Source organism: Erithacus rubecula, assembly GCF_903797595.1.
Source record: "Erithacus rubecula genome assembly, chromosome: 2".
In the NCBI taxonomy this organism is placed as follows: Eukaryota; Metazoa; Chordata; class Aves; order Passeriformes; family Muscicapidae; genus Erithacus; species Erithacus rubecula.
Genome location: NC_136685.1, coordinates 61,062,468 through 61,085,964, shown reverse-complemented (window position 1 = coordinate 61,085,964; position 23,497 = coordinate 61,062,468). Strand labels below are relative to the sequence as shown.

The 23,497-nt window shown below is 42.9% G+C and overlaps 1 protein-coding gene across 5 annotated transcripts in view; it reads right to left on the bottom strand.

The window, feature by feature from the left end:
• The window catches only part of NHSL1 (NHS like 1), a 176,407-nt gene extending 153,407 nt beyond the window's left edge, over positions 1-23,000 (bottom strand). For 3 of the 5 annotated variants that reach the window (XM_079299182.1, XM_079299183.1, XM_079299184.1), the window contains exon 1: positions 20,421-21,382. In XM_079299182.1, the coding sequence (XP_079155308.1) occupies positions 20,421-20,778 (358 nt within the window). In that variant the 5' untranslated portion in view covers positions 20,779-21,382. Of the gene's footprint in view, positions 1-20,420; positions 21,383-21,431 lie in introns of those variants that run through there. The other 2 variants (XM_079299180.1, XM_079299181.1) reach the window with 2 other exon arrangements.
• Between the last annotated feature and the right edge of the window lie 497 nt (positions 23,001-23,497).

The following is a 23,497-nucleotide window of genomic DNA, read 5'->3' as shown; positions in this document are numbered from 1 at the left end:
CAAATGTGGAGGAACTGCAACACATGAATGAATGAATGTATGAATGCAATGTATGGCTTCAAATAACTCTAACCCAGTGTAGCTGCTACTCCATTAACTCAGCTGGTCAGAGCATGGTGCTCATAACACTAAGGTTGTGAGTGCAACCTCCATATGGGCCATTCACTTTAGAGCTGGACTGGATGATCCCTGGAGGTCCCTTCCAGCTCAGAATACTCTGTGATCTGACTTACTAGATGGCTGACACAGTTTCCATTGCCGCTTAGCTAATCTTAGAAATATGTCAGTTTGGGCTTGTTTGCCATTTCTGCTCCACGGTTTTGTTGCCAAATACTTAAACTGCAGCCATAAAAACAAGCAAACAAGACACAAAATAAGGACAAGCTTGGTTAGTCCTCATAATTATTCAGCTGAACTTTAAATCCTACAAGAGTAGGACCAAGTTCCTCAACAGATTCAAATGAAGAGTCATTCCATAAGTGTAAACTACAGCAAAGCAATACAGTTGAAAGCACCACTATTATCAAACCCCTGGTGATGAGACCATCAGAAATAAAAAAGCATTACTTTGGGGAATTGTATTACTCAGAACAAATTTCACCTGGCAGAAACATTAATGATTCCATACAGGCAGTCAGGCCACACATGCCTACAGATAGCACAGGAAAGAGGTTAATAAAAACTGAACCTGTAATTGCTGAATTACTTTTGAGAAAAAAATAATGGTTTACAATGTTTTCTTTTGGGGTAGGCAGGGCTTGGGAGAGTGTAGCGTATTTTGTTTTAAGGACTGTGAGGAAAACTTTTTTAAAAATCCCCCAAAACAACACTCTAAAAAGAAAAGAAACCCAAAAACCAGCACTGGTATACCTCTGATGCCAAAGACAATAAATTACTACCTAATGGTATTTAACTCCAAAAACCCTATTTTAGATTAATACATATATAAACAGATAGCAATTATGTTTTTTCCTCTAAACAACAACATACCAACACACAAGATGATCAAAAATCCTGAAAAAACACTTATACCATTAACTGCTCTACAGAGTTAAAAAGAGTTCAGAACAATTTACTCAAAACCATTTACTAAAGAAAATATGAAGCCTTATATTTAAATACTCCAGTATTTATTATATCCTCTGGGAGAGGTAAAAGAGAACTGAACTACATACCAGCTTACAGCAAAATAACTAAATCTGTTTTCATTTCACACTTTGTGCTAATTTTCAGGAAATCTGCATGTGGACATTTATTTTGGAATCTAATACTTTTACAGAATGTTGCCACTGGCATTGAAGAGGTGGAAAGAGGCACTGCCAGCACCAAGTGGTTTTAAAACAATGGTGGGCTAGCCAGCAAAGTACCAAGGCTGGATCCTGCTTGATGTTACTATCTTGAGTACCACCAAAACCAAGGGCTGCTCTAGCTCCTATTTATGGGCAGTGTTTGGCCCTGCTTGCTCAAATCATTCCCCCCATTTGTTCACCACAAGTTGCAAGATGCCCCATGCATGTCCCATGCTGCCTCCATGCCAGCCAGTCATTTTGTCCATCCTTCTGTGGAGTTATGGGAGCACCTTGGGATCACTGCTGCTTTTTTATTTCTCGTTGTTAAATGCATGCCAATACAGAAGAATGCAAAGTCAATGGCTTTTTAAATGAATATAAGTGTGGACTAACATCTCTTTCCTCAACATTAAAAAAACAAAGGTGTGATTCTCACAGTTTCATAAACTCCAGCTCTGTATAGCATTTGCTTTCTTGAAATCCAAACCTGTAGTAATGCCCTGCCTTAAAGCTGGAGGCTGGTGGAACTGCTACTGCTGCTTTACCTCTTCATGATGGTGATTTCCTCCTTGCTTCTCAGTACTCCTCTGAACATCTGATCATCAGGTTTGGATATGGACCAAGCAAAACACTACAGCAGGAAGCTACTGCTGAACCATTTGAAAAGATCAGTCTCCTCCTACAACAGAAAGGGCAGTGCTGCCCTGCATGGTGGAGCACACATGTGGGCATCCCTACAGAAACTGCACCAAATGGATAAAAATGCTGCATTACTTTCTACCATTAGCAAAATTTCTCTTTATTTTTAGTAACTATTCAAGTCCCATTGCTACATCACCCTACTATCTCAAGGTCTATGCTATGGCCCTCTAAGGAAAACCAAACACCAGGAAATCAATCAGCTGTGCTTAGCACTGGTCATGTCAGTCAGCTCAACACAAACAGATTAGGGCTGATTTTGTTTATGTTTACTCCAACACCAAGATCTTCCCAGCAGCCAAGAAGGAACCAGTCTGTAACCAAAGTGAGAGTGGTCACACCAGCAGCCTGCTGGATAAGCCTGAGCTGCCACTTCTTGGGGGAAGAGAGGGGGATGCTGTAAGCTGCCATCACAGAGCTGCATCTCCTGCCACAGACGGGCACAGGAAATTAAGACCCAAAAAAAGACCTGAAAGCCAGTGCTGCCCTGTGCACAGGTCTGAGAACACAGATGGCATGATAGCACTCAAAAAGTTAACTGAGGAGCACTAGAGAAAGCCCAGCACCAGGAAACACGACTGTGGTAGTGCACATCATCGGTGAAAAGGCGAGCACGTCAGCAGCCTCTTCACTGAAACCTGTTTTTGGGGCAGCAGGCACAGGCAAGATAAGCACAGGCTGTCTGCCTATCTGTATTGGAGATCTCACATTTTCATGTGTTCAATTATGCTTTCCTTTACCACAACAGATGTTTCACGATATTTCTTTTACACCTAAGTAGAGAAACTTTGTTTTCCCCATCCCCTTCGTGCAGCAGGTGCGGGACTCCCATGACAACACTGATCTCAGCACTCCAGCATGAGAGGTGTCCCTGTCCTGCCTCTAATTTCCTCAGAAAGGCTATGCCCTGGCAAAGAAAACTCATGATCTTCAAGCATTAGTACAGGTATTGTAAACCCTGAAATACAATTCTATATCTATACACAGAAAACTTCTATACGTTCAGCTCAGTGTTTGTCATTTCTCATTTTTCAGTGCCCAGCAAAAAAACACTCTGAAAAACTTAGGACTTCATGTAACAAAGAAAAACTGTTAATCATCCTGCTGCCAAAAAAAACATCTTTATTGAGGTTCTCAGGAATAGAACTCTACCATACCATCTGAAGTGTATTATAGCAGATTTTCACAGGCAGCAGTTGGAATTAAGTACATACCTTTCCATTTGGTAATTTTCACTTTGCAGCCTTAATTTAATTTCTTTGAAGACACTCAACTATTGTTCTGGCAGAAGCATAAGGAATAATTTATAGCAAAGCCTCAAAATTCTAAGTCAGTGGGAGTTAAACACAAGGCCTTAAAAATTGTAGACTATCTCAGAAGCTATGTAAAATATTTTTCCCATTAGCACTTTTCACATCTAAAATTTCAAAAGCCACTGCAGACATTTACATCTACCATTCACAGACTTTTTATTGGGAATCTTTCTGAGATTCACATTACATAACTCAGCTGGGGTAAATATTTGAGAGCAATTAATCACTAGGGATATCACACACACATCTTCAGTGAAATTCACTTAACCAAAGTCAAAAAAAAGTTTGTGTCTTTCCACAGAAATACTCAGACGTGCCTTGAAGTACTTTTAGTATGTACATCACCATCCTTTACCAATTTATGTGGAAAACCTATTATTCTACTTGTTTGCAAGAGGTTGCTATAATTAATCAAAACAGGGCTTTTTGAGGAAGGCTTTTCAGGACTGTTAAAGCAGAAAGATTCCAGCCCAGGCATTAACTAGCAGAGTAACAAGAAGACAAGCATGTCTCTGGGCACACATAGAGCCACGGAGATGAACAGGAAATCCAGGACATCTTTGGGCCACTGCAATACTGATCATTAGAGAAGGTACTTTTATGGTGATTTCCTACAGCACCAAAATAATAGAAACACTAATTTCATACAATGCTGGAGTAAAAAAAATCAATGCCTTGCATTTAAAGGTCTATGTAATGTTACAGGAAATAATGCAATTATTTTCCTTTATCCACTAAAGTCATCTTAATCATCACAATTATCCCAAGTCTGCAAAATACCAGGTGCTCCTACTCCCTTCCTCCTCAGATCTGGTGGATAGATTTGGCCACCAGTGCCCTATGCATCAAAGCTAAACAGATCAAAGTACAGTTCAACAGAAGGCAAGCCAACTCCAGCCAGATCTTGTGCAACCTGTGAACTGGAAGGCAGCTTAATCCATTGGGATCTCCTATTTCACCAGTATTGAGATGAAGGCTCTGATATTAGTTGGGATGGACGTGGCAGTTGACCTTTGAGTAGTCTTTGTTTAACTGTAAAATGGGAATTCTGCCATCCTGAAAGCCCTTTTGAAAATTACGAGTGAGAGCATCTTCAGCTGCAGCAATGGCCAGACCACTACAGCCCCATCTCTGCTGTGGCTCACTTTGAAGCATCAGCCTTTGAGGAAGGGATGCTGCTCTTCCATTTAAGGATGGCAGCAGGACCTTTCATACAGAGGTTTCTCACTTCTTTGTGCATCAGCCCATTATTCTCCACCCACAGATTCTGTACTTCCAGTTTCCATAATCAAGATCTGTCACTACCAAGACTTGCAGAGGAAGATCTCTGATCTTCAAGCAAGCCTCAATCATCTTAAAGGAGATCATGCAAGGTTACAGTTCAAGATTGCTGCAATAATTAGATTTCATAGGGATGCTGGCAACCATAAGCACTCTCAGCATCTGGAGTACCCATATGATTTACTCCACAGCACTTTAACATCCGTTGATTCCTCACATTCATTTTGGTTTTTCCTTAAAATCCCCTCTAGCAAAATAAGTGACACACCCCTCCCTTTCTATGTTTATTTTTCTTTCAGAAACAAACCAACCCCCCCACTGGCAACACTAAGACAACACACTAGAGTCTAACATGACTTCAGGATGACTGCAGAAGACAGAACTTATTTAGTTCAACGGGATTGATGCCTGCCCCATGCTAATTTTGCTTCATTTCAGTCCTCCCTGTCCATTTGTACCATCTGTTCTTGTAACCAATTTACCTTTTCCATCCACAGCAAAACAGATTAGTTAGTTAAGTACAAAGGAGGCAGCTAGATGAGCTTCAAAGGTCTCTTCCAACATAGACTAGTTTATGATGTGACAGCACAGGTAGCCACATTCCCCCTTTTCCTGCTCCCAGGACCCCCCAGGCCGCTGGCAGAAGCCCAGCTGGGAGCCAAGAGCCAGCCCAACACGGCAGGGCTACAGCTCTACAGGAGTCCTGCTCCTGCACCACACTCAGTGCTGAATATTAATGAAGCTTGATCAAAAACACAATGGCAACTCCTAGTTAGGGGGAATTCTGCTTTCAGATTTCAGTATTGCAAAATATGGTCTCCAGTGTGTTCCTGGATATATCACTGCTCAGGCTGCTACTTCCACTGATGCTAAATCCCTCTCCTCCCAAAACAATTTCTCTGTTTTTACAGTATTTCAGTGAAGGAGCTCTGCAAATCTGACAAAAAGCAAACTTGTGATAGCTAGAGGTACTGAAATAAATGGAAAGCTGGAGGTGGATAGGGCTCAAAAAGGGTTTTTTATAAAAGAGTAATTTTTAAAAAATGTGCCACAATCCACACAAAGCAAGCTGGAGAGAGAAGACAAAAGGAATACAAGAGCATTTCCTGTGCAATAGACAGGCAAGATGTTTATCTAAAACATTACTTCATTAGGAAACACTGGGAGACCTCCTCCCAGTGAAGGAAGAAAAACAGAAAAAAACCCCAAAACTTACCTACACACTTTTGACTTCTCTCTCTCCCCTACATCCTCACTACTATAAACAGACTCCCAGAGTGCCAGCCTCAGCATTTTTGTCTCCTGAAGCAGCAGACTCTTGCTATGAAGGCAGAGCTTCAGTGTAAGGATGGACTGAGCTCTGAAGATGTGAGCAGGGGGGAGGGAAGCTTCAATATTACAACCCATCCATCAACCACTTCTATAAAGCTCTTTTGTTCCAAGTTCATACTTAGCAACTCAAGGTCAAAACTGATGTTGGAAAATGCAAATCTTAAGTCAACCCAGACTTTCACCCCATGTGTCTTCTTGACCTTAAACACAATCAAGAAACAGGCAAAAAGAAGTTTCAGCTACATTATCTTTATACTTTTTATACAAAAATGTATATTGGGGAATACCAAAATATCAAAAATTACTGGGGGTTAGTCTACACTACTGATACAGATTAGAGGAACAAAATCAGAATATTAGCATTAGCATTTAGCATAAAAGGTCCTTACATTTTTTTTTGTTTCTTACACTTTGGGCAGTCAATTTCACCTAGTAGGGGCTTTTCTGTTTGTTTTTTCTTTGTTGTCTATTGGGATTTGATTTTTTAGTTTTCAGTTGTTTTTTTGTTTTCTTTGAGGGAGACACACACAAGGTTTGATTGAAAGCACCACAGGGAAAACTAACTGGTTGAAAAAACCCCAACCTTTTCCTCTCTGGTCCAAAACAAAGTAACACATCTCTATTAGCCTTTGTCTTTAAGAAATCCTGGGTCAGATGTTGGCAGCCTTCACAAAGAAGAAAAATAGTAGGTATTACCAATAAAAAGCAAGTGTTTCATTGCAGCCAAGAAAACAGGATGTATTCCACAGGCTATAACTGTTCTCCTTAGAAACACAATACGGGGGGGGGGGGGGGGGGGGGGGGGGGGGGGGGGGGGGAATAAAATCATTCATTATGCTCAAATACTTAAGAGCAGACTTTTCAGTGAACCCCATTTTTGCAGGACTCCAAAAGCAGAAAGCAACAGAGGTGCCAAATACCTGAGATTACAAGCTTATCCAGTGGATATTTCCCAGAGGTGCTGTAACAAAAATCAATTTATATGGACAACAGAAAGACAGTGTAAGACAAGAGAACTCTGACATGGAATTCTGATCTAGCATTTAAAATCTCTTAATTTTAGATGATCTGGCAGTCTTTAGAATTGTCATCACAAAACTTTCTGAGAGTTTTATTCCAAGAGCTTACATATAACATCTTTCATATGGGAAAAGTCCTGCCAAGTGCTTTAAATATAGCTGTATTGAATGCCAGTTTGGCTTCCTCCATGTGAATTTGGACAATTTTAACAAGAGTTTATGAACTTGCATTGGGAAAAAAAATGCATAATGATAGTTTGCCATCCACCCATGTAAGCTGTAAGTTATGTAAAAATACCAGATAATTCTGCAGTCTAGCAAAAACACTATAAAACAAAACTCCTTCTCTCCAATAGCTTTGATTTGGCCCTTAAATCACAACTTTCTTCTAAAGAACCATCACGCTTACACAGTCCTGGCAATTAAGTCAGCCTAAAGGGTTGCTTACTTAGGGGAAGGATAGGAAAATGTGTTTAATTAGCAGCAAACTCAGGCTACTGAGGAACTCCTTTATTTGATCAACTGCTGCTGTGGATGATCAAAAAGGTGTTTCCTGTAATTCTCATAGGAGCGAGCTCGCTTGCCCCAAGCAGATGAAGAACAGAACTACATAGTATGTTTTCCATCCTCCTTAATAAAGCTCCCATCAACCAGCAAAAAATAGGGTACTGTAGTAATGTAACCTAGATCCTAGACAGTTTCCAAAAACCCAGCCAAGGATCTTTGTCAGCATTTCAAAGAGAAGCTGCCGCTGAAATTCTTAAGCATGCGGAAGGGTTGTTCAGGACTCCTCCTGCAAACAGTGAATGCTTTTCACTCCCTAAGAGATTATTACCAGCAGGATCTGTAAGGTGAGACACTGGAAACTGTTTCCACTTTCTCCACTGAAGACAGTTTCCATCTTTCTGAGATCGTTTATTACCTTGCCTTTCAACAGAAACAATAGGTATTTTTATGGAGAGTATTAAAGTTCTTCCCAAGAAGCACTGTAAGGCCAAAAGTCCTCAAGTAAATAATTATAAGTAAAAAAAAAAAATATTACTTTCAATTTTTAGAAGGTAATTTTTGGCTCCCAGCTCTATAACTTGATTAACTAATGCCCTTGCCCATCCTTTTTCTAATAAATGTGCTAAGATATAGACAGTTTAGGAATGGTGTTTTCCAGTTTAGTACTCCTGCTAAAATCACACCCCACTTGCTTGCTCTCCTCTCACTCACTGGAAGCGCAGGTGGAGATGAGAACAACCTGCTAGAAACAGCAATGAGATAAGAAAATGAACAGCAGCAATATTAATAACCAAAGGTATAAGACAAAGAAACTATTTATATGGAAAGCCCCTGACAATAAGCAAATACCAGACAGCTTCCCTTGCCACCTTTTCTTAATTAGGAGAACCCCTTCTCCCCAGGAAAGGATAAGAGTGAATCCTTCCCCCACTGCCTGCAGCAATGGCCTGAGGTAGTTCAGAATAACATCTGGGTCCTGGCCACACACTCTCCCATTTAAAATTACCGTCCTGGCCAAAACCAGAACAGACATTTACCAAAGGTCACAGAGTACCCCAGCTCTCTTGATCAAGTTGTTCATCTTGTGTCCCATTAGTGCCTGTCCTGGACAGTCTTCCAGTAAGGAGAGTGTATTTGTGCTCGTGGTTCAAATGCTTTGAGACAAGAGGCAATGAGAACAAACTGCAACACATTTAACTCCATTTAAGCGTATGGAAAAACAGCTTTACTATGAGGGCTGTGATTGCTCCATTCTTGGAGATCTCCAAAACCCAAATGCACAGGGCCCTCAGCACCTGGCTCCCACTCAGCCTGTCCTGAGTAGCAGGCTGGATTAGGTGGCCACAGCCAGAAGGAAGTGACCAATAACTCAGTGTCCAGATGGAGATGAGTGTGAAGTGGGGCCCCTCAGGGGTCCATACAGGACCAGATCTGTTTAATGCCATCAGTGACATAGATGAAGGGATCAAGTGCACCCTCAGCAAGTTTGCAGATGACACCAAGCTGAGTGGTGTCATGGCTGAGGGGCAGGATGCCATCCAGAGGATCTGGATAGGCTCAACACACGTGCCCATGGGAACACTACAGGTTTACCCATTCAATTGCAACACTCTCAAGACAGGACCTTTGGTGACTACTCAAGCAGCCTCAAGGACTTTTCCTTGTAAAGTTTCATTCCATTCAAACTCACTGTCTCAACTTCAACAGCCACCAAGGTAGGGGGAGAAAGGTAATGCAGCAGATGGAACACAGTTAAAGTATCTTTTACAAACCCTGTAAGTGGAGGCTGTGCTCTTGTGCTAACCATGACCATGCAGGACCTCCAGGCTGACAATGAGAGACTCTGCTCACTTCAGTGTTCACACAGAGCACACACCCTCACTTGCTATTTGGGGCTATCTGCCTTTTGGCAGTCAGTCATTTTTCCAATTGGCTGTTTCTGTTAAAAACTGAAATATTCTGGGGTTCTCCCTAATAAATTCAAAGTTCCATTAGAGATACACCCGTGCTTTCATTTGTCTTCAGGATGAACTTTATTCATATTTTTATAAGCCACTAATAACAATCTAAATTAGAAATACCATATGTGCATAGACATAACTAGTGGTAAAACCAGTAGAGCACAAACATGCCAAGCTGACAGGAGCTCAAATGAAGACAAGCTTTTGTCTATCGTGACCTAATTCATTTTTCTGCCAGTTGCACTACACAATGCATTTAAATCATTTAAATATTTGATGCATTAACCTGCAGCACATTATGTACAATGCTAAATTACCCACTCTTCATCCTACCTTTTACAAGCTGCAGCTATTCCCAGACTGCAGCAAGTTTCACAATTTGTCAGCAAAGTTATAACAGTAAAAAAAAAAAAAAAAAGTTTTGTAAAGAAAAAGCTACTGTATTTTATGAGCTGGAAAAAGGGGTGGGAGAGGAAAACATGCTCAGTTAGAGCAACAGGGTCAAAACAACACGCCTTGAAGAGCACTCCCCTCCCATATTACATACCACACTTTTCAGAGGGGACATCACAAATTACAGAATTCAAGCCAAACTCAGCAGTGAGTGGGAGCAGGCAAGATAATAAGCACTGCAGATGGTTTTAGTCTTCATTACCATCCAGTAGACACAATGTCTCTGTAACAGATACGGACAAACAGAGGCTTTTGTAACATGACAAACTAAAAAGCACCAAGAGCTCTATGTTTTTGTGGTATTCTTCACCTCAGGCAAACACTGTGGATTTCTAATTACCTGTTCTTCCTCTAGACCTCAAAAAAGCCCATAACTATTGTGAAACTTTGAATTCTTCAAAACAGAGCTTTTAAAGCCACACTTAACTAAATTACCATCTTCTGGATTCACTCAAATGTGTTATGACTAGACTCTCTCAGAGCAAAGAGCCTTCTAACTCACACTTAAATCTGCACTGTGGCTGTGCTGTGTGCTTCCTAATGCTTTAAGGAAATTTGTTATCGTGAATAGGCCAACACTGCAGTTTAACTTTCCTTTAGGAGAGGCAAGCACAGCCTCCCTCCTCTCTATGCAGATTTGGAGAAAGGCAGCCTTGTCCTACCACTGACCATCAAGGCAGGGCAAGAGAACTGACTCACACTTGTCTCGTTTTCTCCAGCTTCCCTCTCCTTCCTAAAGATCACGATTATAGATTACAATTCTACGTATGTCCTAATTATTATATAATTACAAGTGCAACAGCAATTTCAAAACCGACTGCAATGATGTGTTTACATTGAAACCACCCTGTTTGTGATCATACTTGCCTCCCCAGGAGGAGGCAAGCGCTGTGCCACGCCAGCTGGGACTCCAGGAGCGCAGGGGCAGAGCACTGGGGCTGAGCCCAGCTGCACCCCAGCGGGGTCAGGGACTGCTCCCTGCAGGGCTCAGCTGCCCCAGCCTGCCCAGCAGGACTGCACACGCTCCCCACTGCCAGGCAGCAGCAGAGATACCAGGAAGGGTGTTGGCCCCATGCAGATCTGTTGCCATACCAGTTTCCCACATCTGGGTTTCCAACACGGTCACCAACGCAGTGGTACAAACCTTTCAGTTCCAACCCCATTATCACTCTTCTGTTTCCTACCATAGCCATTCCCTACGGCATTCAGCCATGCAGGATGAGTTTATGGTAATTACATTTATGAATTAAAACACTCAATCTTCTATCACATCATTAAAATAAAGTTAGCAGGAGGAACCACATAGTGACTACCTACCTTTATTTTAATAGAACAAGGAAATAGCTCAATGAACAACTTTTAGAAAACTGCATCTAAACTAACACACAGACAAATTTATGAACATTACTGCATTTTCATTCTTTCTTCCTCATTACAAATTTAGAACGAACTTATTTATTTCTCATATTTAACAACAGTAAAATTCACATAAGAAGGCCTCCATGTTTCCAACACTACAAATCAAAATAGTGTAACGAATGCAAACCATGTACTTAATTGCACTATTGTTCATATACACATGAACATAGATCTTCAATCTTACAGAATGGTCATTTTCAGATTGGGTTCTTGGATTTCTGCAAAGAAGTATTTTTCCATGTCTAGGACATCTACCGGAGGGAAGAAAAATAATTCAAAATTTCAGTAGAAAGGATTTTATTTGCATCATGTCCAGAATAATGGGTGATGGATTTGGTTGTATTATCAATCAAGTTTTGCCTGTGCTATCTTTCTTCTAAACTGAAGATCAAATACCATTATTGATGAAAAGTTTTGTATGAGCTTGTTCTTATTTCCTGGTAGTTGTCTACTTCAAAATGTTTGAAGCATGTCTAAGGACAATTTTGATATTTTTAACTTTTAATTATGCTGCATTGGCCAAGCATCACTTGGTTTCTCAGTCACTCCAAGCAGATTCAGTTACTCACCATGAACTAGATACTGAACAGGAAGGGAAAGCCAACACCACTGGCTTGGGAGCTCTTCCCTTCCATACAGCAGGAACAAAAGGTGCCACTAGAGATAACCCACAAAGCACTCATCTTGGGTCCTGCTGAGCTTCCTGTAAGCAAACTCCATCTGCTGCCAAAAGCTAAAGCTTGCTGAAGTAGAAAACAAAAGACAGATACCCGTTTACAAGGAGAAAGACTGGGCTTGCTTTCTTACTCAAACCCAAGATTTTGAGAAACTTCACAAATGTAACAGCCAGACACAAAGAATGTATATAAGCCACTGAGTGGCAAGATTTATCCCACCACTTAAAAGCTGACAAGAGCTCTTCTGCAGCCAGCATTTTAACACTACCAAAAAAAAAAAAAAAAAAAAAAATTGGGAGGACCAAGAAGAAAGAAGAGCATTCAAGTACAACACGTTATCATTTCAAACATACTGTAGAAGTGTCCTGCTTTTGTTTTCCAATCAGTTACTCAACCAGAAAAAAAAAAATCCCACTATTGTCACTGTTACTCAATATGGTTGAAATCATTATCATTTTTCCATTATGATTAACATTTGCATTTAGTGCTAGTAGAAAAAACTAAGCTGCTCAGTTCTTCAGATAGCATCCATAGTTCCAATATACTTCAGGAGGCAGCTGTTCTAGTCCTAATCTTTGAAAAGTAGGAGCTAAATTAATTTAAAAAATTACAATCTTAGATTAATCAAAATTTGGTTAGCTAGACTACAGTCTGATTACAGTAAAAGGAATGTCCAATCAACTGACTTAACAGATCTACTTGTTATCAGGATGTCAAATTTCAAATTAAAACAGAGCTGCTGCTCACATTAGGGAAATTAAACTTACTGAAACATTAAAATGTCCTCTAAATTTGAAAGTTATAAGGACTCAGCCACAGACACACACTGAAGCCAGTTCCTTTGAGGTTTTTTTTATTTCAAGTCATAACTTGATATTCTCACTTCCATCACTATAAAGGTGTAAATGGTTTTGCTTTATACTCCTATAGCAGAGCAATGGACATGTTTGGAAGGGAAGCAATAAAAATGAACAAAGGGGCACACTCAGTTATTATGAGGCTATCCACTGTGCCACAACCCTGGCAGGAGGGCTTTAGACTGGGGCTAATACCAAGGGGTTGTGAAATAGAGGGGTGAGGGTCTGTCAGGAGAGAGCCAGAAGCTCCATCAAATTTCACCCTTCCCTGTCTCTGCCTCCCATCTCCTCACCTCCTTCCTCACTAATCCAACTATCAGGCCTGCAGAGGGTGTTGCATTTGAGGAAGGCGAAATGCTGAGTTTTAACAAGTGACAAGGGTGGTGAGGTACAGAGCAGACAAAAACTGTCACAGCTCAGAACAGGGAGAGGCAGCTCAGAGAAGGAGAAAATAAGAAGGAAATAAATAAATAAATAAATAAATCAGGTCTTAACCTAAAAACTTCTTAGTCCAGTGGCTTCAACAAGGTAACTACTCAGAAGAGTGACAGCAAAGCAATTACTTAGTTTTGCCTCTCTCTGCAGGAGTAACTACCGTGCCTGCAGATTGCACAGTGCCCTAAGCTCAGCCACAATCATTGGACCTTAAACACTTATATTCAAACTACTCCTAGTTCTAAAAGGGAAATGAAATCTCATATGCACAATGCTGATTAAAGGACAAGAGGCCAATAAATAAATAAATAAAACTAACCTAACTTAAACCACTATAATTTACAAATGACAAAGAGAAAAAAAAACCCAGGACAGCCTGAAGCAGCCCTGCCCAACTAAAATATGGTAGGATATTAAATACAAACAACTTGCAAAGTACACCCACATTAATCTGTGCTAAACCCACAGGTAGCAAAATATTTTTTTCTATTCTCTTAAGTGGCATGACATCCAGGCTTTCTGGAGACTGCCATCCAACCAGCAGGTTTCCTATCCAACCTACAGCCAAGAACAACATTTAATTAGCATGTTTAATTGATCTTGTTAACTGTTAGGGTGGACAGCTTTGATCTCGCCTGCTGATAGCTAGTTTAGGACTACAAAAGAAACTGGGGCTTTGCATAATTGCCAAGCCTTCAGTGTGTGTCTTTTAATTCCTTCTATTTCCCAATCCCCCTTTCAGTTTCTGCTGCACTAGTGCTCCGGATAACAGGAAGCAAAGAACATACCATCATTTATTTTACCATTTATTTGAGCATGCAGGAGAAAAAAAAAAAAAAAAAAAAGGAAGATGAGGAAAGGGAAATTGCTGCTCCTTCACCCAGAAACAGAGGAAAAGGCCAGAATTACCACAGTGAATCTGGCCTGGGCAACATTAAATGAAGTACCCCATGGCTGAGGGCAGCCAGCACCAAACACTTCAGTGGAAGATGCAGAAAACACTAAGCATGTGGGGGATAAGCTGCTCCCAAACTCCTTGAAAGCCTGATCCCACTTTCTGTTGATTAGAGGCTGATTTAAATTCCAGGACAGAGGGTTTGAGGAATTTCAGTGGCTTTCCACTGTGCTGTTTTATGTTTGTTAATAGGCTCATCCAAAAAATCATTCTTCTGCAGGAGATTCATATTAGCTTAGAGAGAAGCCCACAAGACCAAGATTACTAGCTTGCACTCAACCAAGATGGGACTGTGCCAATACTAATAGGAAGAGAAACTTCTGAGGACATTTTAGTGCATCCTAAAATATCTAGCAACCTCCAAAATAGAGCCTAATTGAAAACAACTAAATACAAGTATGTTTAATTCATTAACTACCTCTCCTAAACACTGCTTTCCTGAATGATCAAGCCAATCATAAGTTCTGAGGAAATAAATGTTCCTAGGTGGTGTATAATAGGTTCTGAGCAATGTACAAAGCAGCTCCACATTTCAGCCAAAGAGTGTCAACTGTTTTCAGAACAGCAAGCCAAACCCTCATCAAACTGAATTCAGCTGGAGCTTTGCCACTCAGCAGGACAACGACTTGGCCCACCATCCCCATGGGAAATCTTTTTCTAACTCAGACTTTCTTCCTGCTTATTTCAAACAAAATCTCCTTTGGATCAGGTTGAATTTCCACAGATAATTAGTCTTGCACTAGCTAAATAAAGCAAGAGTTATATTGCTTCTGAGTAGCAAACTGAATAATTACAGGAGGGTTAAAGAGAAAATTTCTTCTTTTCTTTCCCAGAGGGAACTTAGGAATTAACTGTTTAACATGGTTGAACTTTGCTGTTGAATCTTCATATTGCACAGCAACAAAGAGAAGAACCACACTGCAGTCACCTCAAGCATCTGCAATCATGGATGGACTGAGGTTCCCAAATAGTGCTAGAACAGAGTTCCTCACCTAAAAGCCTGTCTTTTCTCACCAAAGCTTTCTCATGAGCCCACTGTGGTTTTGGTGGTTAGTTTGGGTACTTTGGTTGTGGTGTGCTTTGTTTTCTTTTGTGGGGGTGTGTGCTTTTTGACTTTGTCCCTAAACCTTTTTCTAAAGAAGGTTTCTTCTTGTTGCTGCAAGATGATGAATATCTTGTATTCTCTGTCCTTACACCAGGAACTATAGAAAGCCAGCCAGCCCCTTCATCTCCTGCCTAGTGCCGATACTGTCTCAAATAATGCTCACTTTTGGTGCTTGGGATGGAGGAGGGGTTTCCCTAGGAATAAGCTGAATAAAGCTTCCTGTTCAGCTAAAGCAGGAAATGTGCTCCAGTACTGCCTTGCACACAAAGAGTGGAAAATACTTACTAAACAAAATAGCAGGAGATGAAGTGTAAACTGGATTGTCCTTGCATCATGGAGACAAATAGAAAGCCATACTCCCCATGCCCCCAGCTCTCCTGCATTGATGTGCTTACACTTGCAGGAGAAATAAAAAACAACAAAAACCCCATATATATGTATAGATATTGTGCATCAAAATAAAATTATTATGCTGCGCCTTTAAAATCAAACACTGAAGGACTTTAATCAACACTAATTAGGAGGTAGCATTTCCTCCCTCCCACAGAATTGGCTTCTTCTTGTTAAAACAGGAGGTGCAACTAGCCAAACCCCATCCTGCTAGAGCAGACACTGAACCAGAAGATGTCATTAGGTTAACCTCCCAGCATCTTTCTCAAATCATCTCTTCAGAAAGACTTTAAAATAAACAGTAGAGAAGATGGAAGAGACAACCTTCCAGTCTGTCAAACCATTGGGATTTACAGAAAATAACACCAATAATACTTTTTGCATAAGTAACAGCAGATGGCAGAAGACAAATATTAATGGAAAAAATGTCCTTCTTCATGCCCTACAAAAACAATGACTGTTTAAGGCCCCACAGCATTTCCCAAGAGCTTGTAATTCATACAAGATTTCTCTGCAGCCATCATATGCCTTTTGATGAGCTCTGATCACTTCAAAGAGGCACTTGTCCTCAGCCACCCTGATGTTTAAGAACCAAAAGTGATGAAAAACTGCATCACCTGATGCTAGGTCACAGCTACAGATGCACACTGCTAGAAAATAAAAAGCTGTTAGGCAAGTCCCGTGGTGTAAAACACATTATGGCAGCTGGATTCTGGAAACATATGACAAAACATCAGGTAAAACAGCAACACACATAAGCTTAATGAAAACCTGATGAAAGACTGTTTTAAAAAAGTACTGAATCTAATTAATTCTCTAGACGTGGTTGGAACAGCTGAACCAAGGTCACAAGTACTGCATATTACACTTGAATTTTATGAACTACCTTGAGCCATTAGTGCCTCCCATCACCATGAGTTATAAACCAGTCATCAGCCCATAGGGCCATGTCTTACCATATTTTGATGTCCCTTCTTGTGGCACAACACCCTGTTCATTATGCAAAGCTCAAATACATGTCAGGAAAACATTTTACTAATTGGCCTTAAAAATAGCCTTGTATTGAAATTGAGTCAAGTACAAGTTTCTCAGTAGGGGGGATATAACAAGAAACTTCTCTACCTCTCTAAACAAAAAGTTAAAGAGAGCTAAACCAAAACAGAGAAAGCGGAGTCATTCTAGTGAAACTCATTCCCTTATTCATTCCCTGAAAACTCAACCATCACCAAGACTACACACCTCTGAAAGCTACCTTCAGGGTCCTGAAGCAGACACGAAATCAAACTCTGCAAATATGTGTGGCACACCAGTACAAAATCCTCAGAAAGGAAGCCTTGCAGCTGAAGGACATGGCAGAATTCCAGAGATGGGGAAGTTTACCCCTAGTAAGGTTTGCAAAGACATAGTACCTACTGCACTGCAGCACATCCTTAACCAGTTTGCCACATCAGGAAGTTCTCTCCTGTGTGGAGCAGTGAATGGATGTCCTTGAATATGGATTCACTACAGAATACTGGGGAGTACGTCACAGAAGAGAAACAGAGATCATCTGAGACACATTCACCAGTTCATGCTCCAATATCCACATCTAGGATCATATGGATCCTACGTACTCACAAGGACACACTGTGCAGACAGACCAGCAAGCACAGTCAATGACTGCAGAGTGACTAACTGAAGACAAAGAGCTTTGTTCTGCCTGCTTTCCCTCCCTCACACCACTGTCCATGCTCACAAGAAATAAACACTGAGGGATCCCTGCTATCTGAAGAGTACTGCATGTAAACTTCACTTTGAAACAAAACAGTGATAGTAAAAAACCAACCAAACAAAAACAAAACAAAGAAAACCCACCCAGTTTCAAAGTACATACTTTCCCAGGCACCACAGACACACACAGCATATCTTCTACCAGCTGCCAGTCTACAGCTACTTCACAAAAAGTGGTTGTAACCCAGACTTGAAGTTTTCTAGTCCTCTTATGGTCCTTCCCATACATCATCATGCTGGGATCTGAAAATTTGCTCTGGGACATTTAGTTGCAAGGGGAAGTTATTGTCTGGGCCCACAAAGAGAACAAAAGCCATTTATTCAAGCAGAAATTACCCGTGATTTGAAAAGCAGGTGTACAATGTCCTATCCCTTCATCCTGAATGCAAGAATTACTTAAGTCATCTGACACAATATCATGCTGCACCTGTGTGTATAGTTGTGCACCACAAAAGGTGCAGCAGTTTACAATATCTGCCTCACAAGAAAAGGTTTATGATTAGTAAAAATCTAGCAAATGGGAAAGCAATTATACAATCCTTGTTGTTCTTACAATCCTGCACCAGCGAACAGTTTTGTCCATGAGGCTTCAAGAATTGGAAGGAAAAATCCCCCTTGCTGTTGTTCCCAAACAAAGACAATATTATTAAATCATTCTTTTGTTTTCCATATACTTCCCTTTAAACTTTCTTTGTCAGGAACAAGATTAAATTTGCAGATGAGCCTTGATGGCTTGTATTACAGAGATTACATGACTAACTGCAACTGAGTATCCTACCTGACCTCCTTGACCAGATTGCAGTATCTAGAAAGCCTATAAGAATTGTCATGGCTTTATGTGCAACTTCATGTCAATATCCTCAGCCTACACATCAATTCCTAGTGACTGAATAGGTAAATAAAATAACCTTCCTTTACAAACAAAACAAAAACACCAAACCAACAAATAACAACAAAAACCAACCAACCAAACCAGAACACCAAAAAAAAAAAATAGAATGAAATAATCATTAATTCTCTCGACTTATGTGAATGAGATCTTTGAAAAGTGAATATAGGAGCAGCAGCAACGACATTTCAAGTGGCAAAACTGAATGAACAGCAGAGATGCCACTTAGCAAAGAATTTAAAACCAAACAGAGAAAGCAAAACACAAGAATTGCACCCAGTTTTGGGCATCACAATGTCAAGGGCAAAGACTATTAAATTAAAAGCAATTACAGGTTTAGCCCAAAGAACTGAGTTATAACAACAACAACAAAAATTCATGAATATATAACTTGTGCAGAAGGATTACTAAGAAAGAATACAATCACTAAGAGTCTGACACATACAGTGTCAGGGTTTGCACAGTGCAGCTGCAGCCTTATTTCACCCATGTCTTCACATACATTGCATCAGTGTATGGTAATCATTAGCATCCTATATAAACTGAGATTAATAAATAGGGCTTCCTATCAGGCAATCAATTTAACATACCACTATACTGCAGGTATCCCCAGTAAAAACACATTCAATTTCAAGTGTGACAGCACCATGCCACAGCAAATTAACATAACTATCTTGGCAGAAAAGGTTATACTTGTCATGGCGAGGAAGAAATGATCCTTCAGCTTATCATTCAGTTATAAAGCACCTAAAAAACTTAAATAGGTTATTGCAAAACTTTAGCCTCACACTTAAAAAGCACAAGGTTTGGTGTGGCTGATGAGGGTGTCCTCCTTCAGAGGAATCACATACTCAAGTATACCATAAGGAATAATTCTGCAATAAAACAGCTAAGTCATCCATACAGGGTTCATACCCTTTAAATCTTATTTCTGAAAGGCCTTCCTTATCAATTTTGCTCATAAGTGTGCCATGTGGAAAGTAAGCTTTCTACTTCCATTGAACAATAAAACTGTCAGTGGTCTCTGAGCAATAACCCTATTTAGGCTGGGCTAATACCTTATACAGCTGCCACAGAAGTTGCAACACAATTCTTTGGGTTCCTGAATGTTTCCAGCACATTGAGAAAGCTAAGCTGATGTTGCAAGCCATCTCCCACATTGTCTGTAGGGAGCTTGGTCACACATAAACAAAACTTCATGTGCCAGATGCAAGTTTGACTGGATCCTTTCCCCAAAGCTGGGCAAAGCTCAGGAAAAAAAACACCTTTTCCTATAGCTCTGTGTAGGTGTACAATTAGTCACTTCTAAGAGCCACTTTACAGGCTCTGAAAGAAACTTAAGAAACAGCCTCCCCATGTTGCCACTACTTAGGAATCCGAGGCAAAATCTGCATCTTGCCTGGGCTCCGTACGAAGTTGAAATTTCAAGTTTGAGATCAGCTGTGCACAAAGAACAGAAGCTCGAGAGAACCGAGAGACACAAAACCAGCTGCAAAATACACCCAGGTTTCTATTTACTGAGGTCTTCCCATACACATACAAAAGAATTAATCAGGCATGTGGGCTGAACTGTCAGAAGCCCGGCTGATCCCAAGTCTAGCGCAAACCCGGCATAAACATACAAACAAACTCCCCCGGGATCACAGCGCTCCCAGCTCCCGGTGCTGGCGGCCCCCGCTCCCGGCCAGCCCTGTTCTCCCCGGTGAGCGAGGGCTCCGCACAGCAGCACCGGGGAGGCACCGGCACCAGCCAGCCCCGCAAGCTGACACCGCCCGTCCCGCACGGGCCGGGACATCCGGACGGATGGAGCCCGGGTGTCCCGGAGGGGGATGAGCAGCGCCGGCTCCCTGGGCACCGGCGGGACCGGGGGCGGCCGCCGCCCCTGAGCACGGGGAAAGAGAGACGGGGATGCTGAAGTTTCCCTCTTTCCTTTTTGTCTTTAAATCACAAAGTAGAGCCCAGCCTGTCGCACCAGCAGCCTCCGCCACCCTCCTGCCGGTCCGCACGCTCCCGAGCCGCCCCGCCACCGTCCGGCCGAGCCCGCAGCGCAGGGGAAGGGCGGTACTCACGGATCTTGACTTTGCGGTGGTCGAGGCGGGCGAGGAGCTCCTCCAGGGCGCCGAGGCGGCGCTGGAGCCGCGCGTTGCGGTGGCACAGGGAGTCCGCCTCGCTGAGGATCCCGCCGAAGATGTCGCCGGCGCAGCGGGAGAGGTCGGAGAGCTGCATCAGCAGCGACACCAGCGCATACGAGCTGACCTGCTCCAGGGTCCCGAAGAGCGGCACCGCGCCGCGGCGGCGCCCGCCGCCCCCCTCCGCCGGCCCGGCGTGCTCCCCCGGCGCCGCGCCGCCCCGCTCCGCGCCATCCCCGCCGGCCTCCTCCAACCTGCACAGCTTCAGCGGCTCCAGGGTCCGCAGCGGGAACGGCATCGCGGCCGGGGACGCGGGGCAGCGCGGGGCACGGCAGCAGTTGGGAGAGCTAGGCGTCCCCGCCGCGAAAAGTCTTCATCCGCGCAGCGGCCGCGGTGACAAAAGTTCAGAGAGAGGAGAGGGAGGGAGAGAGCGAGCAGCACAACAACAGATGAATCGGGGCGGGCTAGGCGCTGCGGGGCTGGGGGCGAGCCGCGGCCGCCTGGGCGCAGGGGGAGCCCCGCGCGGCGCCCATGTGCGGGAGCGGCCCCGGAGGCGGGAGCGGCCCCGGGAGGAGCGAGGGACGGGCGGGGAGGGGAGAGGAGGGGGAGCGGTGGAGCGGGGCGCAGCACCGCCGCACGGCGGGCGCGGGGAGAGAGAGCCCGGGCCGGCCGGAGACAGGAAAGAGCCCGGCTTTCTCTCCACGAAGTGAGGATGAGGCGGGGAGGGAGGGAAAGAGGAAGCGTGGGAGGGGGACTGAAGCGCCCTGGATGCGGCCACAAAGGAGGAAAGCCAGCCAGAGGAGGAGGGGAGAGAGCCCAGACCAGCTCCACCTGGGGAACCCCGCGCCGTTGCAGGCACTTTTCTGAACGCACCGAACTCCCAACCCGGAAAGCGAGAGCTGGAAAAAGAGGAGGAGGGAAGGGAGGGGGGGGAAAAAATTCTCCACGAACCTGGGAAAAGCAGGAGGCCGCCGCCTACCTGTGGCTCCCCGAACTGGAGCCTCGCCCTGCCCGGCCAGCCAAGGTAGCTGCTCCCCGCCCGGCCCGGCCCCGCGGCGCTCGGGGCAGCGGGACTCCCCAGGGAGAAGCCCGCCCGTCCCTCTCCCCTGCTCGGAGAAAGGGGCCAAGAGAGAGGGAGCACGTCTCGCCTCAGCCCTTCCCCTGCCCTGCTGCGGGTCAAGCCAGAGGTGCTGCTCCAAGGTGGGGGAAGAAGAGCAGCCTGTCTGGCAACGGCGCGTTCTCTGTGGTTAATTTTTAGTAAGATTGACATTAAGGTAGGAGAAGAAAAGTCTAAGCCGTGACATCGAGTGTGGCAGCACCAAACGTTGCACATAATGCTGCTGTGGACCGAAGGCAGGTCCCAGCCTTAGAAGCCCCCGCGCTCTGCCCGCGTAGGACACAATCAGCTCTTCATGGAGATGACGGCTCTAATGAGCTATTCCCCACAGAACCAATTTAGCCCACAAGCAACTGTCAACAGCTGCTATTTAATTTTAATTGGACAATGCCCTACTGGCTCTGGCTCCTGCTATATGATAAAGAGAGGAACCCAATCCCTCTCTTCTTGTGGGAAAGGGCCCTGGGGAAAAGTGGTTGTATAGTTCCTTCCTGCCTCATAGCTTGTTCTGGCTCCTGCTGCAGCTGATGAATACGTGTGATGAAAGAAAGAGAATCAGCTGGAGAGGGAAAGGTCCAGGGACGTATCCACGTTCATTAGCACCTTGAGGACACACACTTTATGTAACAAAATATTCTGCACCATAGTATGTAACATCTGTAGCGTTAGCGTTCGTTACTTAAAGAAACCTGAAGAAAACTATGTAACCAGTAGTGTGTGAGAAATTCCTTGGTGCATGGAGAAGTCTGGGGGCTGCAGACGGAGGAATACAAAACAAAGGCTTGGTAGCACACTCGAGAGTTAAGATTTACAGGAAAGGCTTGTAAAGGTGATAGTCGTAGCAAAACTTGCAAGTCACTCATTCTTCTCTTACATTAATCAAAGCAAGTTTCATCTTCAAGTTTTCCCTGGGGGGCAGGGGGAGGAAGCAATGCCATCTAGTGTTAAAAAAAATAAAGAACAAAGCCTCCTTTCTTAACACCTCTGTCCAAAAAGGTTGCCAATGGATAACTTTGCAACTTGGAATGCTCCCACTGGTTTTTCTTCCAGACAGTACCACTGAGTGCACATGTGCAATATTTACAGAAACTGATGAGAAGACCATGATGCAAACAGGCAAAATGGGTTTTGATTAGGCATTTAAGCGCATGAGGAATCCAAAGAAATAGTTTTGCAATGGAGAAGCTGTCAGGACTGATTATCAGAGTATGGGAAGCAGTCATTTTGTCATGTTGAACTCTCCTGGTTTTATTTTGGGACACAATGTATTCATTAATTCCTAGACATGTTTGTTTGGGGTAGTCATTTGATAAAATATTCATCCTGTTCACTGGCATGTTTGAAGGGAGAGGAGTGATTCTTTGTATCTTTTGTTTAAACTACAGGAGTACCCTGAACGAGGTGGACTTCAATATAAACACAGTGGGAAGAAAGTGATCAAAGAGGTCAGTTAGGGTGTCAGCTGAAAAGAATCCACAGCAACACATCTGCAAGGGTAGATATCAAAAGGCTGTGTGTTTGTTTGATTGGAAATTACTAATTTGTAAGTACAGGTAAGTAATAGGTACTTTCAAAAAGTACATTTACCAGTCTAATTATTTTTTTGAAAATGCAGATCACATCCTGATACTGCAAATATTTTTGCATGTTCTTATCTGTAAGCAGGAAAAGGAACTTAGAACAGATCTGAGCACAGGGAGAATAATAGCTAGAAATCAGAGCTTTAGACAACACCTAAATGCAGTAAAGATCCTCAGCTACTGTGAGTGAATGAGATTTCACTGCCAGTGAAGTCTGCCTAATTTCATTGGTTCATATGTTTGCAAACTGTAAAATAAACTACTGTGATAGCTTGGATATTTCTGGTGGGAATAATGTATCATAAAAAATAAGGTGTTTT